This window comes from Castor canadensis, chromosome 10 (assembly GCF_047511655.1).
Source record: "Castor canadensis chromosome 10, mCasCan1.hap1v2, whole genome shotgun sequence".
NCBI classification, from domain to species: Eukaryota; Metazoa; Chordata; class Mammalia; order Rodentia; family Castoridae; genus Castor; species Castor canadensis.
Window position 1 is genome coordinate 82,964,770 of NC_133395.1, and position 23,056 is coordinate 82,987,825.

Consider the following 23,056-nt stretch of genomic DNA (forward strand, 5'->3'; position numbering starts at 1 on the left):
TGGACTTATTCCAGGACTCAGTTTTTTTTTTCACTTTAATGTTTGTGTGAGTTGAAGTAGCCATTATTTTCTAAGGTGCCTAGTACTCAAACTTCTTTGTGTAAATTTATATATTTCTGCCCTGTATGTTCTTCAAAACTCTTCAGTTCTTAATGTTATCTTTCAGTGGGTTGGGTGGGGAGGGGTTCTGCTTTCATGGTGTCTAAACCTTACTGACGGTTCTCTTCATGCATTTGTTAAAAATAGTACATGGCAACTTAGATATTTAATAGAACAATCAGACTTTAAGTTTGAAAATTGTATTGCTAGGTCAAAGGAACTAAAGTTTATTGTTTTGTTTTTTCTCCTTTGCTTGTTACAGGTGTTCTCACTCAGGGCCTTGTGCTTGCTAGGCAGGCACTCTACCTTTTTTAAGTTATATTTTTGAAAAGGTTTTCCTGGTCCAACCTAGACCACCATCCCCCTATTTTCACCCCCTGCATAGCTGAGATGACAGCCATGCACCACCATGCCACATTTATTGGTTGAGAGACTCTTGCTTACTTTTTTGACCCAGCTGGCCTCTAATCTTGATCCTCCCCATCTGTACCTCCCAAGTAGCTAGGATTACAGGCATGAGCCACCACATCCAACCTCAGCACTATTTTTTTAATTCTCAACTTGTTATAGGCTTCACAAGGAGCCTTTAGCTTTTTTTCTGATTGCACTCTTCCCCATGAAAAATACAAAATATCCCCCAGAATATATATCTTATTTTAAAATGTATTGTATGTGTCTCTTTATTTTCATAAGGAGATTAAGATTTGTTTACCCCTCCTCAAGGACTGTATCTACCCTCATTGAGAAAGAATGCTATATAGTGAGTGCTGTCATTATTATCCCGGTTTTATAAATGAGGAAACTGAGGCACAGAGCAATAACTTGTCCACGGTCAGATCCAGGCATTCTGCCTTATATAGCACGTCCTCTTAACCCCAGTGCTGTACTACTGCCCCTTAGATATGGCATACAACTGAAAAGACTAACATACCAACTGCAGCATTTGCTTAGCAAAGAATATAGAATTCTATTCCCTACAAAGCCAGAATAGATGTCCTCATCCATGATGGTGGGAACAGGGCAAGTGGCTATGAGTGGCACTCGTAACACAAAGGAGTTTGCCATATCCAAGAACTCTGATTTTGTACATAGCACTAAGCAAAAATCACATCTTTACCTAGTGAAAAAACTGACATCATGGACAACTGTAGATATATGCTTTGTGTTTACAGTTAATTGCTTGTGAAATTAAACAGAAGAAATCATATTTTAGTTTACTGTGACATTTATTAAAGAACAGTTTTAATATTGCTTCAGGGATAGAATATATAAACAATATTTATAGTTAAATGATCTTTTCTCCTCATGAAAAATTCACCAGAATGAAACAATTTTAGAAGTATATCAAGATAAATTTCAAAGATAAATTTTGGTTTTGGCTCATTTCTGTCTTCCAGATATGAGTGGAAGCACAAATAGGAAGATCTTTGTCCAGGCTGACTGGGCATAAACTAGACCCTATCTCAAAAATAACCAATGCAGAAAGGGCTGACAGAGTGGCTCACAGTGCTAGAGTGCCTGCCTAGAAAGTGTGAGGTGCTGAGTTCAAGCTCCAGTATCACACACAAAAAAGGAATGACATACAAACATTCAGAGGATTTCTACAACAGTTGAATAGTTAGAAATTACTAATAAATATTCTTCCTGGAGACAAACAAACATTAAGCGTGGTTCCCTTAAATCCAAGTTTTCAGTAACAGAAAAAACAGACTAAATCTTGGTAGGCCTATATTTTCAGTGTATTGAAGGTTCAGATACTGAAAGTGGAGAATTTCAGAAGTTCTGACTTCAAACACTTTTCACTTGTATTAGCTGTTGAAGTTAGTTTTACTCCAAAGAACCTTCTGATAAAGTTTTTGTTGTTGTTTTTAATTCAGGTATAGGTGATTTTTGAACATGCACTTTTTGATATATAGGTTTAGATATTTCTTTGAGCTTTGATTTAATTTGCTTAGTTAACTATTTTACTTTACATATTACTTACAGCCAAAGGTTTGCCTGTTAATCACATGAATTTAAGCTTAGTTAAAACAGTATATTCTATTATCCTTTACTTTATTACAATTTTTAAATTAGCATTCATAAATGCTTGCTAACTCCAGGCTTTGTGCTAAGAACTTAAATTTTTTTAACTGAGAATTAATGTAGCTTAAAGCAAACTGCCCCCCCCCCCATACACTATGGAGATTAGAAAGATTCTAAAAATACGTTAAATGTTTCAGGAGTCTACTGTTTTCCATGCTAGTATTAGTTGTAAATTAATAATTAAGAAGTTTAAAGCACCTCAGTGTTACCATTTATCTCAAGTGAGAAGCCCTCACTTGATTGAGTATGACAAGTTGGCAAAAAGTAAAGAAAGGAAGGCAAAGTAACATTTGCAGTGTTGATAAATGGAGTCAGAGTTGGTGTCATAGGAGACTAAGCTGTGTTTTTCCAAAGGAAAAACCAATGATTTTTGAGTCCATTGGGTGGGCCAGGAGGTTTGACCTGGAGGGAACAGGCAGCATAAAAAAAGTGCAGATTTTTGAGAAACCAGTATTTCTAGCGTAGATGACAATTAGAAATAATGAAAGTGAAAAGAGCACATTCACACATAGAAGGAAGTTCTGGTTAGTATTGTGATCACTTAGATGGTTAAAAAAGTGGAGGAAAATACAGTTTTATGGATGACATAATAAGTTCCTTGGACTTTTATCAAGCAGATGAAGTTCTGGCATTAACATTTAGAACTAAGTGATGTTAGACACTATACTAAATTCTCTGAGCCTCAATGTTTAACATTTATAAATTTGAAGAATACCTAATAAGACTTAGATTTCTGTGAGGGTTACAAATAAAGTACATTATGCTTTCTAGGAGCCTTTTATTAGAAAGAATGTTGATTTGAGTATTTAAAGTTGAATGTGATGACTAGGAAGTTCCAGAGTTTTATTAGAATGCATTGGCCAAGAATTTCAGTCAACAGGGAGAACAAATTAAAACAATGTTTCACATTGGTCACAGAGATAGATTGGAAGCAAGGACCAGTTGGCTTTTGTAGCTTCCAAATGAGAAGGGCAAACATTTGTCAGCCACGCACTGGCGGTAAAAATATGAGGAGGGCTGGAGCATGGCTCATGTGGTAGAGCACCTGCTTAGCCAGCGAGAGACCCTAAGTTCAAAACCTAGTACCGCCAGAAATAATGAGAATGAAAAGGAATCACTTAGCAATTTTAGGGGCTAGAGTCGGAAGTAATTATATTGACTAGCTTTGAGATACCAGGAGTCACTTGAGCCCTGAGGTTCTTCCTGCAGCAGTCTCTGCGTGACTGGGGCTCCTAGTCTTTGCCATCAAGCATGGACCAGAACTATTTCAAAGGAAAATGTTGAATTTTAATGGGGTTGTTAGTTTGTCATGATTTTATTTAAAAAGGATGAAAATTTTTTAAACCAAAAATATAAGTAGAACTAACTCAGACCAAAGGGAGGTCTTAGAATTGAATACATGTCAACTTTGAAAACTTCACATTGTTCCTTAACGGTTCTCACTTCACTGCAAGCTAGAGAAACCTTTATCACTCCTTCAGCCTCAGAAACGCTGAGGTAGGGAATGCACAAAAAGAACCAAGTTTGGGAGAGAAGAGTGAAGATGCCTGGATCGCAATGGCAGTGGTAGCCTGCCTTTGTTGATGATTTATTATGTGCAGGCTCTGTTGTGCACGTTGCGCATCAGTATTGAGCAACTAACTTCACTGAGATGAGTGTTTTAATTGAAGTCTAAGCAAATTATTTGGAGACTGCAGTATGAAGAGGTAATGAATTCTGAAAGTAATGTAGAAAACTTTTGTGGAAGAAATAACATTTGATCTGAACTTTTAAAGTGAGTAGAATTGCTAGGCATGGTGCTTCATGCTTGTAATCAATCCCAGCACTTAGGAGGCTAAGACAGTATTTTGAGTTCGAGACTAGCTGAGTAATATAGTGAGTTCCAGGTCAGCCTGAGCAACAAAACAAGACCTGTCTCATAACACATACACACACGTAGAATTTCAAACTTTTACTGTTTTGTCTGTATTTTGTTATTTGTAGTAGGTTTGTGGCACTGCATTCCAAACTGAAGGACTCCAAGTGCACTGGTAGATAGTTCTTATGAAAACTAGTCCTTCTTTCAAATCCAAAGACTATACAACACAGAAAGCTTAAAGTTACAGCAGTGTTTTAACGTGGAGATAAAGATGTTGGAATATTACACTAATATACTTGGGAAACAGTTTCAGTAGAAACTCAGTGGCCAAAGGTTTCTCTTGTGAGCATGTGTTGAATAGGAAAATGAAATTTAGGTTACTTTTTTTCAAACAATACGGGGATTGAGTTGTTCAAATTCACCTGGTACTCTTCATGATGGTAACTTCCTTTATTTCTGTTTATAGTTCCTTGGATTTAAAGTTCACATTATGAATTGTTTTAAAATAATTTTTTAGGTTATTTAAAGTTAGTGTTAAGGGAGAGTTTAAAATACAGTGAGTGAGCAGGGCATGGTAGTACTCATCTGTTGTCTTAGCACTCAGGAAGCTGAGGCAGGAGGATTACAAGTTCAAAGCCAGTCTAGGCTATATAGTAAGTTCAAGGCCACAGGCAAATTAGATAAAACAACCCAAAGTTGGGCACAGTAGTTAATTCCTATAATCATAGCTACTCAGGAGGTGGCAATTAGGAGTATCACTGTTTGGGCTAGCCTTGCCAAAAAGTAAGAGACCCCCATCTTAACAAGAAGGCTGGGCATGGTGGTGCACACCTGTTATTCCAGGACAGCCCTGGCAAAAAATGCTAGGCCAATACCTGAAAAATGACTAAAGCAAAAAGGCCTTGGGGGCATGGCTTAAGTGGTAGAGCACCTGCCTTGCAAGTGCTAGGCCCTGAGTTCAAACTGAAGTACCACCAAAAGTAAGTAAATAAATACATACATAAATAAAATAATCCAGTGAGTAAAGGCAGTGTCTGTAGCTTCAGTCTTCAGCAGCTGAACACAATCAAACCTCACCTCAAGCTGTGGTCTTTTCTTACAAACCAGGCTGGTAATCCTGAGATGTAGGGAAGGAGTGTTTCCTCGGATCTAGCAGTGTCACAGCATGCACATAGAGGAGCTGTGTATTTGGTGTTTTAATAGGTCTTAAGTTTTTATTGGATTAGGTTGCCTGACCCAAATACTGTATCTTGCTATAATGATGTTTCCTGTTTTCACCTGTTTTTATTTACCAGGAAAGGCCGTTGTTTACCTTGTGGCTTTCCATCTGTTCTTTGTTATGTTTGTATGGTCCTATTGGATGACAATATTCACGTCTCCCGCTACCCCCTCCAAAGAGGTAAATTTAATGTTGGTACCTTGCCAGATGTTTTAACTGATGATGGAATTGTTTCCTTTGTGTTGCCTACTTAAACACTTTACCTAATACATTTGTTCTGTTCCCATTCATAAATTGCCTGATAACTCCATATTGTGAACGTGAGTCATAAGCCTACTCTCAGATATGATTCATGGGCATACATAATACAGTTTGGCTGTACTAATGCTTTTCTGCCATGCTGGGTTTTTTTGGGGGCAGTACTAGGGTTTTGAACTCAGAGCCTTGCACTTGCTATGCAGATGCTCTACCTCTTGAATCACACCCCCAGTCCTTTCTTGCTTTAGTTATTTTTTTGATAGGGTCTTGAATTTTTGCTTGGGACCAGCCTTGGATGGCAGACCTCTTACCTGCGCCTGCTGCGTAGCTGGGGTGACACGTGCGTATCACCATGCAAAGCTTGTGGGCATTGGTTAGGATGGGCACATGTTAAAATTTTGAATAAGCTGACCTCAAAGTATGATCCTCCTGATCACCACCTCTTGGGTAGCTGGGATTACAGGCATGTAATTACAGGCATGCCCAGTTGCCATGCTGTGGGTTTTTTTGGCGGGGGGTGGGGGGTAACTGGGTTTTGAACTCAGGGCCTTATACTTCCTAGGCAGGTGTTCTATCACTTGACTCAAGTCTCCAGCTCTTGTTTTCTTAATACTTTGTCTTACTGTAGTAAAAAGTCTTAAGGGACACAAGTTAGTTAGGGAAGTAGAGTTCATGGCATATTTTCTTAGCCATGAACAAACTACTCTGTGGTAATTGTGGTATACAGTAGGTCAGCCTAACAATCAAATAGGCTATTGATTGCTACATCTTATTATATTAGTTTTTCCTCCTAATTAGAAGTTCTACTTAGAAAATAATGTAGGTAAACATTTACGTGGAGTAAGTTTTACAAGTAGTGTGTCTCTTACCTTGACATATTCAGCAGAATTCTTCATTAAAATTTAGTGTAGGTTGGGCACCAGTGGCTCATGCCTGCAATCCTAGCTATTCAAGACGCAGAAATAGGAGAATCCCAGTTTGAAGCCAGCCTGAGCAAATGGTTCTTGACCCTATCTTGAAGATACCCAACACAAAAATGGACTGGTAGAGTGGCTCAAGTGGTAGAGCACCTGCTTAGTAAGTGTGAGGCCCTGAGTTCAAACTCCAGCACCACCAAAAAAACAATTAGTATAGCAGGACAGTCAATAGATTCTCAGGCCAGGTGTGGTAGTGCACGCCTGTAATCCTAGTTACTTAGAAGTAGAGCTTGAGAGGATCACTGAGGGTAGCCTGGGAAAAAGTTATTAAGATCTCCATCTTAACAAGCAAGCATGGCTTTGCACCTGTAATCAGAGACATAGGGATCATGGTCCTTGGCCAGCCCAGATAAAAAACATGAGACCCTATTTGAAAAAGTAACTAAAGCATAAAGGACAATGGTGTGACTTAAGTGGTAGAGAGCCTGCCTAACAGCTTGAGACCCTTAGTTCAAACCCCAGTACCACTGAAAAAATATGTGTGTGTGTGTGTGTGTGTATATATATATATATATTTTTTTTTTTTAAGTCAGGCATGGTGACACCTGTCTGTAATCCCACCACTTGGGTCAGAGGATAAGTTTGAGGTCATCCTGGACTGCATAGTGAGTTCAAAGCTAGTCTAGGCTACATAGTAACACCCTGTCTTAAAACAAACTAAGAAAGATAGATAGATGAATGGATGGATGATAGATTCTCTCAATTAGAACTGTCTGAATTTGGTTTTCTGCTCTGTTAATCTCTCTGCACTTCAGTTTTCTCATCAAAAAATGAAGTTAACTATTTGCCTAGCTCTGTAGGATATTTCTGAGGATTAAGTGAGATTTAGCCAGCTAAAGCTTTTAACGTAATACCTGCCACATGATCAGTACTCAAATATTAGATGGTGATACTAATTGTTCCCATTCATGTTAAAATTTTCAAAATTCACTAAGTTACAGATTATAGTTAAAAATGCAAACTTCCATTTAACTTTTTATTGGTGAACACATGTGCAGAAAAGCGTACTTGCTATACATTGACACTTGATGAAATTTCACAAATAAATGTGCCTGTTAATCACCACCAAACCCAATTCAAGAAACAAGACATTCCTAGCACCCAATCGGTCCCCACATGCTTCCTTCTCATCCATATGAGAAATCACTCTTGTGCCTTTTACTGGTATAGATTAACCTTGCCTGGTTTTGTGTTTGATATGAATCGTTGTATAGTGGTATATATAATAGTCGTCGTCTCATGAGCTGTGTGTCTGGCTTCTTTAACATTCTGTTTGTGAGAGTCATCTGTGTTGCTGCATATCATTGTAGAGCCTTATTTCCCTTATTCGTTAGTATTCAAGTGTGGTATCTGTTGATGAGCACCTGGGAAGATTTCAGTTTAGGCTGTGACAAGTAGGGCTGCTGTAAGCACCTTCTTGGGGACTCTAGATCCATAAGATTAGGTCTGCTACGTGGTATGTTATATGCATATTGAACACTAGTAGGTAAGGGCACACAGTTCTTTGTTTATGTCTTTTGGATACTATCATTCTGAGCGGTAAGCCAAAAATCAAACATAATGTTCCTTCAAATATATTCTTTGGGTATTTAGTAATAATTAGTCAACCTTTAAAGTTATATTATAAGCCATTTCTTAATCCTTAAATTGAAAAGGACCTGATTTTATTTAATCATTTAGTAGGAGTTGATGAGTATTGAGAACTTTGTAGAAGTAAATAGTTCCCACTACAGGAAATAAATAAAAATGTAAACTTTTGAGAAGCAGTAGAGTATAGCCATTGAGAAGTCAAAATTTTGGAGCCAAACCAGCCCAGTTTGACTCATGCCATTTGCAAGCTATGACTTTGAAGACTTTCTTTAATCCCTCTTCTGTAAAATGAGAGAGATACTAGTACAAACCTCATGGGATTGTTGTAAGAATTGAATATGTTAATGTAAAATCACATAATTATATATGCAAAGTGCTTAAAAGAATGCCTAACACATAATAAGTACTTTTCCTTTTGTTATTTTTCATGTTTTGGTAGTGGTTTGGCATATTGCCCAGACCTTAAGCCTCATATCCACTCTATCCTTCAACCCTCCCCTACTCCTAGGAGCTCATCAGGAGGCCCTGCTGTAGCACTTCCCAGTTGCCCATGTGAAGGGGGCGCTGTTTCTCGTGCTCCCTATCTTGCTGGAGTGAGGTTTTCTCTCTTGCTCCTTGGTTATTGCTGGACCTAACTGGGCTTAACTAGGGCAACTGGAGATTTTAAAGATACAGGTTAGACAAAAAAGTTTGGCATCAAGTGTTTTCTACGCTTAGCTGGAGACACACAACCCTCATTGCTTCTTTTCTCTATCTTGATTCTTTAAGGCCTTGCCCCTTGTAGTTCTTTAAAATCTTGCTTAAAACCTCTTTCCTTAGGCGGGCACTGTCCCATGTTTGCTCTCAGCATATCTTTAGCTTAATTGCTCTTAAAGCCTTTTGCCCCCACTTGCACTGCCCCTTCTCCCTTTTGTTCTCTTAGAGCCTAGGTGCTACAGACTTGCAAACAGCTGCACCTACAACCTGCACATACGCATAACTCTTAAAAGTCTTGGTCGTTAGACTTGCACTGCACACTGTCCCATGTTCTCTTTGGCTTTTCTTTAGCTTAGCTTTCTAAGGCCTATGTATGAAGTTCTTTCTCAGCTTTGCTTTCTGAAGCCTACTTTACAGTTCTCAGTACATACTCTATCAACCACTCTTTAGCATTTTCCCTTTAGCAGTTGTTCCCTTTCCCTTCCAAAAGCTTCCCACACCAAAAAGCCCAAAGTAAAGCCCTAAAAGACAAGAGCCAAAAGCAAAAGCCCCTCTTTCTCCTTCAAGGGTCTTATTATAGTAGCAAAAAGGGTGGAGCCGAGGAGGGGCATAACATTGTAACAGGAGAAATCTGCATTCCTGCTTTTCTGAACACAGTTTAGAGGAGCCACAGCTGTTCTGCCTTTCCCTGTTCCGTGGCCGGGGTCTGTGCCTATAGGTAAAAGCAATTAACTGCATCTCACCTTGCTTGTGTCCAGTTCTCACAGGATTTAATCTGCTTCCCACACCCATGGTTTAATTTACCAGACATTGTGATTGCCTCTTGCATGGATTGCCTTATTAGATTGTGAGTTCTGTGAGGCAGGGGTTTTCCACATGTTGGCCACACAGATGTCCATACACAAGAAAAACCTGGCACATTATGGTGTTCAATGAATTCTTTTTCCCTCCCTCCTTTCGTACTGGAGTTTGAACTCAAGGCCTTGCACTTGCTAGGCAGGCTCCTTAAATTGACTTAAATCCACAAGAGCGAGCCAGCCAGCCTCTAGTGGCACCACGACCAGGAATTTAAGGCTTTCTCACTGAGCTAACAGTGGAAACTGTACTGCAGAAACAATTGCAGAGCTAGGAGATGGTGCTGGTGTGTTAGAAAGACTCTGAGGTCAGGAGTAGAGTAGTGTGGGGCAGTCGTGTTGTATTATAAAAACAATTTTTCATCTTTTCAGTCATTAGGGAGTTACTGAGCACCTACAATGTGTCTGACTGTGATAGGCTCAGAGAATGAAAAGAACAAGATAGAGATGGTCTATTTTAAAGGCAGAGGTAGATGATAAACAAGGAAACAAAATAGTTATAAGTTGTGATGAATTTAGAAAATTGAGATCAACTGAGAAAGAGAGCATGATATAGGACATAAGAGAATAAGCTTCCTCTCTGAGGAAGTGGTGTCTAACCTGGGACCTTCTTTAAGTGTCTCTTCCATTGAGCTTTTTGAAGGAAAAATCTCTGTTGTTCACTGACTTATCCCCATTGTCTACATCAGACCTAGTGTGTAATAGGCAGATTGAGTAAAACATGCTTCAAGGAGTAGTGAAGAGGCAGCACCTCCTCCCATCACTCACCAGTTGTTTTCCTTTTTAAAAAGAAGATGTGGTCCCATTACTGTCTGGTTAAAATCTGACAGAGGTTGTCAGTGTACTGCAGGATAAAGATTGTGCTCACACATGATACCTGAGACTCTTCATGAACTACAGTCTTAGAAGCTTTATCGTCATTGCTTCGACATGCAGCATAGTTAAGCACTATATTGCCCTGAACACTCCATGCTGTTTTCACATCCTGTTTTCTAATACACTGTCCCCTTTTACCAAGATTCTCTTTCCTTTGTCTCCCTGGAAGATTTCTGTTTATCTTTCAAAGGCCAGTTTAGCTACCACTGTCTCTAAGAAGTTCATTGGCAGCCCCCACTGGTTCCCAAGGGAGCCTTTGTCACACCTCATAACATATTCTTGATGTTGTATTTAAGCTGGTTTGTACTTTTAAAAAACTGGACTATATTTTATAATTCTTTGTTTTCATGCCCACTTTCCTACCAGACTGTGGGAATATGTTCTTAAGGGCAAGATTTGTTTTTTTCATCTTTGGGTGCATGATATCTGGAACAGTGCCTAGCTAGCTCTTCATTTGTGTTTAGTATGTATTTATGGCTGAGCACTGTGGTGTGCCTCTATCCCCAGCTCTTCAGGAGGCTGAGGCATGGGGATCACTTGAATCCAGGAGTTTGAGGCCAACATGAGCAACACAGCAAGACTTTGTCTCTTTAAAAATATGTATGTAGGTGTTTTTGTGTGTGTGTATCTCACATATATATATATATATATATATATATATATATATATATACACATATGTATATGTGATGTTTATATTTATATGGTGAATTTTTAATTTATTTTTTAACTATTCCTACACTGGGGACTAAACCCAGAACCTTGTGCATTCTAAGTATGTGCTCTACCACTGAACTAAAACTCAGCCTAATATGTATTTAGATGGAATCCTCTCTATACTGAATTTAAAATAGTAATGACATTTTATAATTTGAATTATGTTTAGTGGTTTTGAATAAAAAACAGACTTTTGTACTAATTTTAAAAATCTGACCTATTTTAATTTTTTTTTTTTACTCATCTGAAATTCTGGTGCCTCTCAAAATTTTTATTTGATTTAATCTCATAATTTTATAACCTTAGTTCTTAAGGAAAGTAATGATAATGAATAGAAGAGCTATCAGGCTAAGGTCTGAAATAGTAGTACTGTAGGCTAGGAATAGGACAGCCCCAGGGGAACCTGTTGAGAGTTTACTGGGAAACTAAAATTTGATCAGGTCTTCTTCTATCCAAATGCATATTTAAAATGATGCCATGTGACTTTATTTCTAGCTCTGAAAGCATTAAAGAGGAAGTGCATATATCAAATATCTGAAGCTCCTAACCTGTGTTAGGAAGTTGATGTGACCTTGAAGGTTTTTAAGATATTCACTGAGTACTTTCTGTCCTGTTCATTTAATGTTGAAGCCAAGTTAGGTATAATCTAAGTGAACTCTTTTACTTCCTAAAGTATGGTGTTCATTCAGATTAGACTGATAATCTGAAAAGGGAAGAACTTTATAGTAGCAACAAGAGAAAAATATAGTAAAGAAGAACATGGAAGACCTGTATCTTAATGTCAGTCTACCAATAATTCTATAAGCTTGAAAATTCTCTAACCCTTGTGGAATCATAATTTCCCCAGCCCAAGCAGTGATGAAACAAGAGCAGTTAGTGGAAGTTTGGGTATTTGAGGTAGTAAGTAGTTCAAAGCGCTCTGTAAATATGTAAAGGGAAAATTCAAGTTATGATTCCTTAGGGTTTTTAAAGTAAAACCCTACAAATACATGAAAATTTTAAGGAATAGTATTGTTAAAATAAAAAAAAAACATAGTCAACAGCAAGTTTCAAGCCACTCTTTTAAAAGGGTGTCTGTAAAATAGACTGATAGAAACTTAGTTCCTGGTTACATGCAATCAGGCATAATCAGGAGGGTACTTGAGATGCTGGGGTGACATGGAAAAAGAAGAGCAACTAAATAAGTTGTTAGTATGGAAAACCCAATTAAAAGAAAACAACCAGACAAACACTAAGAAATGAAATCCAGAAGCACTTCTTAAAGAAATCTTTCCTTTCGAGGAGACTGCCTGCTGTGACAATTGTTGATAATGCTGGAGAGTAACACTATTGGTTGGTTTTGTAAAAACTGAAAAGTGAATGACTTGACTTCATTGTGCCAAAAATTGAGCCTCCTTGTAGCTGGTGTCAGTAGCTCACACCTGTAATCCTAGCTACTTGGGAGGCTGAGGTTAAGTAGATCACGGTTCAAGGCCAGCCAAAGCAAATAGTAAGACCCCCATCTCCAAAAAATAACCAGAGCAAAATGTGGTTCAAGTGGTAGAATGCCTGCTTTGCAAGCACAAAGCCCTGAATTAAAAAAAAAAAAAAGTTGAGCCTCTTTGGCCAAAATGAAGTGGGATCCCATGCCAGTAATTTCACTTATCATGCAAAACAAATATATCTTAGCATGTCCTTCTAAAAGTAGAAATTTCTTACGAGGTACTTTTTAACAAATTTTTCACTAATAGAAAAAATGTATTAAGCCTTTCTTGTGAAGGAATTTAATTTTATCTGTAAAGCACAAAGATGGAATATGGAGTTTATGGTTTTTGCCATGATTAATAGGGAAGGTAAAACTTTTTAAAATCTGTATGTAAGTTAAGAAGTTTGAAAACAAGCCAGGCTTGGTGGCACATGTAATCCCAGCTACTCAGGAAGTAGACAAGAGAATTGTGATTCGAAGCCAGCCTGGACAAAGTTAGCAAGACCCTCTCTGAAAAAAAAACTAAAAGCCAAAGGAGTGGTTTAAGTGATGGAATGCCCGCCTAGTAAGCTCAAGGCCCAATCCCCGATACCGGAAAAAAAAGTTTGAAAACAAGTTTGCCTTCATGAAACAAAGTATTTGTGGGGTTTTGTTTTGTTTTTTCTTTTCTAGATAAAACTTTTCCTGAGTATTTTGTTAACATTTTGGGATTTAAAAATTCAGTAGTTTCCTCTTGTTTTATAGTTCTACTTGTCCAATTCTGAAAAGGAGCGTTATGAAAAGGAATTTAGCCAAGAAAGACAACAAGAAATTTTGAGAAGAGTAGCAAGAGACTTACCTATCTACACCACATCAGCTTCCAAAGGTAAGAAAACAGTCTAAGCTTTCCTTTCCAGAGGAAAGGAAATTGAACCTGTGTTCATTTTTCCAGGATGCTTGCATGGTCTTGACTATTAAGCATGTGTACAACCATTGCCACAAGCAATGTCTGCAGTAATAAGATCTCCTATTTTCTGCATCTTGTATGATATTTTGGATATAGATGGATATATAACTTTATCATTGTGGATTTTCTAAGGGGCTCACTTTAATATGAATCTCTTCCTTATTTCCGCCCCCCCCCCCAACTCAGCTTTTATGTCTAAAAATTTCAAGAGTTAGTCCTAGTAAACCATCATTTGGACATTCTGGTTTGAATTTGACTGTTGAGCATCATCACCATTTAGTCAAGAATGTGCTAAGAAAGGGGAGCAGTAAAGTGCTTGAAGGTGCCTGGTGTACACTCCCAGCTCCTCAGATGCAGAGATAGAAGGCTTGCCCTTTCAGGCCAGCCTGAACAAAAAACAGCGAGAGCCAGAAACAAGCCAGATATGCTGGTCATGCCTGTAATCCCAGCTACTTGGAAGTTGGAGGCAGGAGGATTGCGATCTGAGACTAGATCCAGCAAAAGCCAGACACCCTATCTGTAAAAACAAAAGGACTGGGAACATGGCTCAAGTGGTAAAGCCTTTGCCTAGCAAGGTTCAATCCCCAGTATCACCAAAAAAAAAAAAAAAAAAAGACACAAAGGACACTGATAAGAATAAAGCTGATAATGAAGTCCTGCTTAACTTCACAAGCATGTCTTGTCCCCATTCTTCTTCCTGTACTGTCTTTTCAGCTCTTATTTTTAACTGTGGAGTTCTGACACTACAATACTATGATTTTTCTTTATCTCTTAGTTTATTTCAGTACTTTTCTTAACATGAATTAGAATAGATTGAAGGATCTTATTGCACTTGTCCTAACATTCCAGACCCTTGCTGTATACCAGGGACAGGATGGAGTTGCAGCTGCACACAGGATTGCACTTCTGCAGAGCAGCCTGCATCTAGCTGCATCTCATATATAGCATCCTTCCTGTTGTTTCAGAGGGGAGACTATGCACTTCTGCCTGAGCATCCAGGAACCATTACCCAGGATTCGTCATTCACCTTAGTATTTGCCTTTCATTTCAGCCTCTGTACTTCTAAATAGAGCCCATTCTTATATTTCCAGATCTGAAAGAATAGCTGTACTTGAATGAGTATTACTCAAAACTTAAAACTCATACAAGACCAGATTCATCCACTTAAAGTCTAGTACCATGAAGGCAGGAGGCAAGTCAACTTTGTTCATCTTTGTTCTCATCATCTAGCAGTGTTTGTCATATGTAGAAACTCTCTAAATGTCCTTTGAATGAATGAAAGAGCACCTTATCCCCCTCACCAACCTCCACCAAATCCAGCTGTTTCTGTTCTTGGACTGTCATTCTTCTAAACTGCCCTACACAAGAAACAAGTTTCCTTGACTACAGTTTTCACAACAGTCCAGTCTACTCAATCATTAAGCCCTGTCTTACAAGGTCTGTTTGGTCATCCTTATTCCAGAGCCTAGATAATTTCACAATGTGGATTAGAGAATGTAGAGGAAAGGGAAAATATGAGACTTGGCTTCTAATCCTGATCTTAACTCCTCATAGGTTTATGTTTGTTGCGTGGACCCTGAACTTGAGTGACTCCATTTGGAGCCTGCTCTCTTTTCTTAATGGGATATAACCAAAGAGTGGAAAATTCTTGTTAAAGTCTATGTGGCATTTCACTGTACTGACTATACCCTGAAATGCTTAATTGCTTTCATAAGTCAAATTATTCCTATTGTATCAAAAACAATGCTATAATGAATATCTCCATTCCTCCTTACTCTTCAAACAAACCAAGCCTGATCCTGTTCAGTCTGCTCCCTCTGACTAGAATCTCTCCTCACTCACTTCTTTCAGTTTCAGTGTTCTTAGCTGTTTCTGAAAGGCAGTGCCCCATTCCTCTTCCCTGCTAACTGTGCTATCACTGTCTAATAATGCTATTTATTTTTAATTAGTTGATTATTACTTTAAAAATTCTCCTCCACTAGAATGTAATTCCATGAAGTAAAGGTTTTTCCCTAGAACATTATCTCGCATCTAAGCAGGTGCTTAGTATGTTTTGAACAAATGAATGTCTGAATTGGGCATGTATTAGAATTTAGTGGAAAGCAGCACACCTCCCCTAAAAATTCTCACGGTTTATCTGGGGTAGGGATGACAGATAAAAGGTTGGTGTTTTTGTTTTTGTTTTTGGGTTTTTTTCAATAACACAAATCAGAATTTCAAAACCAAAATCCCATAGGTTGCCTTAAAATATAAATTTTGTTATTTTAATATAGAGATTGTGATATAGTAGAGCTGGCTTGGTGGTGCATATCTATAATCCCAGCACTCAAGAAGTAGAGGCAGGAGGATCTCCAGTGAGTTCAAGACCAGCTTGAGGCTTGAGTTACATAGGGTAGCTCATAATGCAAGGTCTGGGGATACAGCTCAGTGGTAGAGCACTTGCCTAGTATGGACAAGACCCTGGGTTCGATACCCTGCACCAAAAAAAAGAAAAAGAAAAAAGGTATAATAGGAAAAAAACACAGGATTTAGAATCTACTTGATCTTGAGCTCTGGCCCAGTACTGCTTCTTTCCTTATGTTTTAACTACCACAAGTCACTTACTTGCTTTGAATTTACTTCATTTAACTTGAAAACTTCTGGTAAAATACATCTGTGAGGTTCTCTTCTGTCCTCATGTTTGGCTTGAGTACCTCTCCAGTGTAATTTGGTACTGTTTTTAATTACTGTTGTGAGTTTCCCAGAGTATTTGTTTTAAAATTTTAGTCTTATGATCACATTAGTTGAGCTTTTGTATATCCTTCAGCATCTTCTTTTACTTCTTCCATGTAGCTATCAGATACTGTGAAAAATGTCAGTTGATTAAACCTGACCGGGCACATCACTGCTCAGCGTGCGACACGTAAGTGGTATCATCTGCTTTCAGTGGAACCTGACCCTGGGAGAGTGGCAAAAGGGAAGGGGGAGGAGCATTTTACATGCCATGAGCTTAAGGAGCAAAGCTAAAGAAGAGTAGATACTTAGCAAAAACTTTCATCCTCTCCCATTATTTACTATGGATAAAAAGCTAATAAAATACTTATATAAGCTAGAGTATACCCAGAAGTAACCTTTGATAACAATTTCTCTGCAGGTCGATAGAATTTTTCTTTAACTTTAATATGCTTTCTGTAATATTGAGGCAATAGTTATAACCTGCCTGAGAAAGATAACTATTTCTTGGATTAAAAAGGCTGTAATTATGGTTGTCTTGTTGTTATTATGGATGTTGATATTAAAAACCTAAAAAAAAAAAGTAACTTCCTAATTGTTTCTGTTACTGTAAGTAATATTTTAACCTGAAAAATTAAAAAGAATTTAGTCCTGTAGCACGTGTAAGAAGGTATTGTGTTAAAGGAAAGATTGTTAGTTTAGGATTCCCAGCTAACCTTGCCTTTGAGTTAGACATACTACTTAACTTTCTAGACATTAGGTTTCTCATTTGTTTCATTAGTTGAGATGATCTATAGTTAACTTTATACAAATATAAAGTACATATACTACTAGTAGGGAGGCAAAGTTTGGGTTTTGTTTGGGTTTTCTTTAAAAGTACAGTAATACTTATTCATAGGGTAAACTTTTTTATTTAAACATATGGAAAAAATAAGCATTTCCCATCCCATCAGTGTTAATGTTTAGCATATTCACTTTTTATTTTTATGATGAGTGCATGTTTAAAATAACAGGATCATCTGTTTGCATTTTATCATCAGCTAATTTTTAAGGTAGACCTTTTCAATGTACCAAGTATTATCCTCAGATCTGAATGTTAGAATGTTATCATATGATGCAATAAGCTAGATCTGAATCTGCTTAGCTGATTTTCCCAGTGTCAAAAATTGACCTTGTACCTACGAAAGTACTTGTGGAAATACCAGAAACCATCTCTAACCTAATGCCTCTAACCTAGTGTTACTCTTAAGTTGTAGCTTTAATTGGAAATTTTAATTCAAAAGAAAATTATATGACAAATTAGAATTGAGAATTTTTCTGCATAGATTTTCTTATGCTTATTTGTTTCTTAGATGTATTCTTAAGATGGATCATCACTGTCCTTGGTATGTATAAAAATAGAGGAAACTGCATAAGGGGGTGGAAAGGTGAGAAGGAAAGAATTCAGAGTGATTTACTTCAGTATTCCTAAAATTATTTTTTCTGGTGCTAGGAATTGAACTCAGGGCCTCAAACATGTTATCAGTATGCTCTACCACTGAGCTACACTACCAGACCTAATATTCCTGTTTGAAGGTCAGTTTAGTTCTTCATGGATACTAAAATTGATGTGATTTTATATATGTGTGTGTGTGTGTGTGTGTGTGTGTGTGTGTACATATTTATATTAAATGTTTTATTTTAAATATATCTTCTGATGTTTTTACCCCAAATAGTGATGTGGTAAGAATTAATATTAATATTAAAAATTATAGTAATTAAGAATATAGTGTCTCAAGTGGTAGAGCACCTGCCTAGCCAGACTGAGGCCCTGAGTTCAAGCCCCAGTACCACCAAAAATAAAAAGAGAGAGAATTAACACACAATTTATTAAAAACACAAATCCAAGTGAAGACACTTGACTCTTACTTCCCAAGTGGCCCACTTCCAAGTAATAATGATTTAAGTTTTCTGATTTATTTTGTTAGCGTGGTTTAAAAAACACATAAAACTTACCATTTTAACTGTGTCTGTAAGTGTATAGTTCCAGTGGTATTAAGTGTATTTACAGTGTTGTACAGTTCCAGAATTTTTACATGTTATAAGACTGAAACAGTTTCATTAAATAACTCCCCATTATCTCCACAAGCCCTTGGAAACCCCATGCTACTTTCTATTTCTGTGAAGTTGTGATTTGTCTTATTTTTATAGTGTGACTCTCTTTATTCTTCTAGGGTGAATAACTGTGTGGGATTTTCTAATTACAAATTCTTCCTGCTGTTTTTATTGTATTCCCTGTTATATTGCCTTTTCGTGGCTATAACAGTTTTAGAGTACTTTATAAAATTTTGGACGGTAAGTCTTTTTTTCTGTCTTAAAACATGTATTAAAGATTTTTTAAGATGCTATATTCCTAAAAAATTACTTCCTTATTATGAGTAGTTATCCTTTAATTTTGTTAGTTAGAATTTATAATGATCCAGAGGAATCCTACGTGTCTTGGATTTCAGAGCCCCAGATTGATAAAAGAATTTTCCCTAGATGGAGAGTAAGAAAAGTGAAAAATTAATAGGACACCTGTAAGAGGGAAGGACAGCAGACAAGTAGGCAAAGGAGTATGGTTTTGTACTTTGGTCAAGCCACTTTTGAGTGGCTGTCTCCCTTGTTGTGGACCTTACTGCCTGGTTGTCGCTTCTCAAATCATCATTTGAATTTTATACGCAGGAACATCTCCCCTATGGGGGCTTTTACTTCCACATTCCATCTGGTCCATTTTGTACACTCCCTGATTCCACCTGCCCCTTGGTATTTTTCCATCCACAATGTCTCCTTAAAAATGGGAGGCCACCTCCATACTACACACAGATGAAGATGAAAGTCACAAACATGAGAGCTCAGAAGAGAATAAAATTCACAGAAGAATAGATGAACAAATGAGAATTAAGACTCTGTAGAAAAGCAAACCCCTAAAATAATAAGGGAAAGAAACAAAAAAAAGGATTTCCTGCCAGATGAATAGTCTAAAATATCTCTATGAGGAAATTTCACAGTATTTATCCATTCAGCAGTATTTAATTATTCAAGAATAAATATTCTTTAATATTTTAAGATTAATTATCATGGTTTCTTTATTCATTCAGCAAATACTAATTTAGCACCTACCTTGTGGGGACTTGGGATATAACAGTGAACAAACAGTCCTGTGTGTGTACAGTTTAGTTTTGAGAAGAGGGAAACAAATAACAAAAGTAGATCAGGATGAGGGATTATCAAATGCCAGGGTGGGTGTGGTGGTGCAGGTTAAGTATCTTTAGATAGTGGACCAGATGGGCCTCACTAAGAAGGTAGCATGGGTAGGATTTGAGCAAAGACTTAAGGGAATTAGCGGGTATCTGAGAGAAGAACATTTCAGGCCAAGGGTATAATGTAGTTGTCCCTGGCATGTTTGAGCCTCAGCAAGAAGTCAGCTATAGCTGAAATAAAATGAGCAAGGAGACTCAGGGAAGCCCAGAAGGTGAGGCCAGTGACAGGGGGCCTTAGAGAGAATTGAAAAGGATTGGGTCTTTTACTCCAGTAAAATAGCAGGGGAGTGACATGATCAGATCTGTAAAAGGACCACTCTGATTGCTGATCTGAGACTATGTGGGAGAGGGGCAAGAGTCAGCACAGCCACCATGTGTTGGAGGCTATCGTCATTTTCCGGCTGGCATGATGTAGCAACAGAGGTGGTAAGAAGTAGTTTTTGGAACTACTAAACAGAAGTTTAAAGAAGTATATACTTTGCTAAAACATTTTATCTTATTCTTTCTAGCACAAATCTGTTCTAAAAGGTGGGTCAAAAAGTACTTATTTAAAGAGTACCTGAAATGTGCCTGAAGAGCTAAATGTTCTTGTTAGTTTTCTCTTTGATACTTTTTGAGAAAATGTTGCAGATGACCCTTTGAGGGCAACATGTTAGTAATTCCTTCAAGACATACAGGATTTATAAAAACTGGTGTTCAGGATAACTTTGTATAAAATGGGTCTCTTAATACATTGTCTCTATTTGCACAAGCTTTGCCACAGGAAATCGACAGAGAATTGTCCAAAGGTAAAACCACATCATTGCCATGACAGTCTCATGATCTCTTTTATGACATTTTTAGTGCTCATGCACAATGAAAATTGTCTTACAAGATGGTGAGCTAGAAGAATCACTTTTATTGTGTTTTAAAGGTATGGTGGTTCTTCTGGGAGAAAAGAGAAATGTCAGAATGATCTTATGTAGGATTGAGGATGTGGCCCAGTGGAAAAGCACCAAAAACAAACAAACAAAAAAACTAAGACAGACACAAAAGAATAGTGCTGATACCTTCCTTTTAGTCTGTCAAACACTTTTTAAATCAAGCATGATAGCTTCATACTGATTAGAGAAGGCAACTTACCTGTGTGGTTTCATTTTAAGAGCTAACTTAAAAGTTTCCTCGTCCTATTAATAGATACTCATTTCTTCCAGGTTAGTCTTTCCTTCTGTTAAATGCATGTAGCCATAAGAAGGAATAACAGAAGCTGTTTTCATTCATTAATATCTTGGGGTAAATTTATTTATCAAAATTGGCTATTACCTACAAAGGCTGTATAGAAATGAAACAAAGATGAAAATGGCAGGAATCAAAGCTAAGGGCAGGTACACCTTCAAGTTGATGTTCTTAAAGTAGACATTAGACAAGCACCAAAATAAAACTTAAATATGGCTGCCTGCAGCATATATAATTAAGGCAGTATTTTAACGTAGATGGGGGAATCCTTGTAATACACACACACACACACACACACACACACACAGAGTTGGATAGAAGAGCCCGTCTTTTCATTTTATAATTGAAGGCATTGCTAAAATTTTTAAATGATTAAGAGCAATTTTTAAGTGACTCTGACCTCATAAGCAACCTGCTGTGATAATACCAATTCCTTGCTTTTGTAATTATTGCTTTGGGATATATTATCTAAGTTTATTCTTCACATATGGTGATTTAGTGGATTCACCAGTCTTTAGACAGAACCAGATTATAATTTATATTTTAAAGTTTTAGTATCTTCAAAATTAACTCTTCTTTGTTCTCTCTTCAGAATGAGCTAGCAGATACACGTGCAAAATTCCACGTGCTTTTTCTGTTCTTTGTGTCTGCAATGTTTTTCATCAGCGTCCTCTCACTGTTCAGCTACCATTGCTGGCTAGTTGGAAAAAACAGGACAACTATAGGTAAACAGGCTGAAACACATCCTGGGGACTTAGGAAAATGACCACAAGTGAATATGACATCTTAGAGGAGGATAGTGTCACACAATAGAGCAGCTCAGTGGACTCTTAAGTGAAAATTCACTCTGACTGGGTGTTGAGGTTGTATAAGACATGTGAGAAAATATTGCAGAAGTGAGATTGCTTTACAATTTCAGAAATGCATTTCATAAAAGTAGGGAACTGATTACATTTTATAAATTTTAATTAAAAGCTATTGCCCAGCTGGGTACCAGTGACTCACATCTGTAATCAGGAGGCAGAGACCAGGAGGATTGCATTTCAAAGCCAGCCTGGGCAAATTGTTAGACACAGTGTCGAAAAAACTCATCTCACACACACACACAAAAAAATACCCATCACATGGAGGGGCTCAAGTGATTGTGCCTGCCTAGCAAGCCTGAAGCCCTGAGTTGAAATCCCAGGACCACAAGAAAAAGCTGTTTCCCCTATTACACAGCGTCTTTTACAAAACCAATCTGAAAGCTAGACAGTAAATTTTCATATATACTTAAAGAATATTTGTGTTCTTGGGGTTTGAACTCTACTTCATGCTTGTCAGTCAGACGCTCTTCCACTTGAGCCATACTTCCAGCTCCCCCCCAGAATTTTTTTAAAGTTTTAAAATTTATCTTTTAGCTAAAACATATCAACAACATATTTCATATGTATTTTTGACCTTTATCCTCGCAATGACATATGTGCCTGTATGTTCTGTGACTGAGGCTAAAGGAATAGTATTTGTGACATAGCTCATTATTTCAGTCTTTGTTATTTGTCAATGAAACTTAGTACATTGGGTTTTTTTCTTTCTTTCTTTTTTTTTTTTTTTTGGCAGCACTGGAGTTTGAACTCAGTGCCTGGCATTTGCAAGGCAGATCCTCTGTGACTTGAGCCACATCCTCAGCTCTTTCCTCATTTTTAAAAATGAAAATATAGGGGAAGTAAGGCATTTGAGTAATTGGATAAGTATTTCCTGAAGGAAGATGATAGGGATAGGTGTTGTGGTACATTCTTGTAATCCTAGTACTTGGACAATTGAGGTGGGATCACAAGTTTGAGGCCAGTTGGAAGTATGTAGCAAGACTGTGTCAAAAACCCAACTAACAGTCAGAAAAGAGAAAGATGATGGCAATGCCCACCAGCAGCACCATGGTGTTGCCATGGAGATATTTTCACATCTGCTAGCAAAACATACAGAATAGAGATTGTTGTTGGAATATTTTGTAAAAAAGTTAAAGTTCTCCTGCTTCCTGAAGCTTGTGTGTCTGCCAGGAGAACTGGAAGGAAATGAGATAGTTTAGGGAAACATTTTGGATACTTAGATTTAGATTAGTCTAATGTCATGTTAATACTGAGCCGGGTAAGTTACAGTGGGCTTCCAGTGAAAGGATTTCTCCACCTTTTCTTCCCCAGCCCACCTTTCACTAGTAAGCTGTTCTCCAGTT

At 37.6% G+C, this 23,056-nt stretch overlaps 1 protein-coding gene across 6 annotated transcripts in view; it reads left to right on the top strand.

Annotated features, from left to right (window-relative positions):
- Positions 1-23,056, top strand: part of Zdhhc20 (zDHHC palmitoyltransferase 20) — a 57,417-nt gene that overhangs the window by 18,976 nt on the left and 15,385 nt on the right. For 3 of the 6 annotated variants that reach the window (XR_012436289.1, XM_074043700.1, XM_074043701.1), the window contains exons 3-9: positions 5,338-5,441; positions 13,438-13,558; positions 16,472-16,541; positions 17,704-17,736; positions 18,565-18,685; positions 20,385-20,420; positions 21,440-21,572. Coding sequence is in view for 4 of the 6 variants with exons in the window: in XM_074043700.1 (XP_073899801.1) it covers positions 5,338-5,441; positions 13,438-13,558; positions 16,472-16,541; positions 17,704-17,736; positions 18,565-18,685; positions 20,385-20,420; positions 21,440-21,572 (618 nt within the window). In the remaining 2 variants the exon portion in view is untranslated. Of the gene's footprint in view, positions 1-2,130; positions 5,023-5,337; positions 5,442-13,437; positions 13,559-16,471; positions 16,542-17,703; positions 17,737-18,564; positions 18,686-20,384; positions 20,421-21,439; positions 21,573-23,056 lie in introns of those variants that run through there. The other 3 variants (XR_012436290.1, XM_020167669.2, XM_074043703.1) reach the window with 2 other exon arrangements.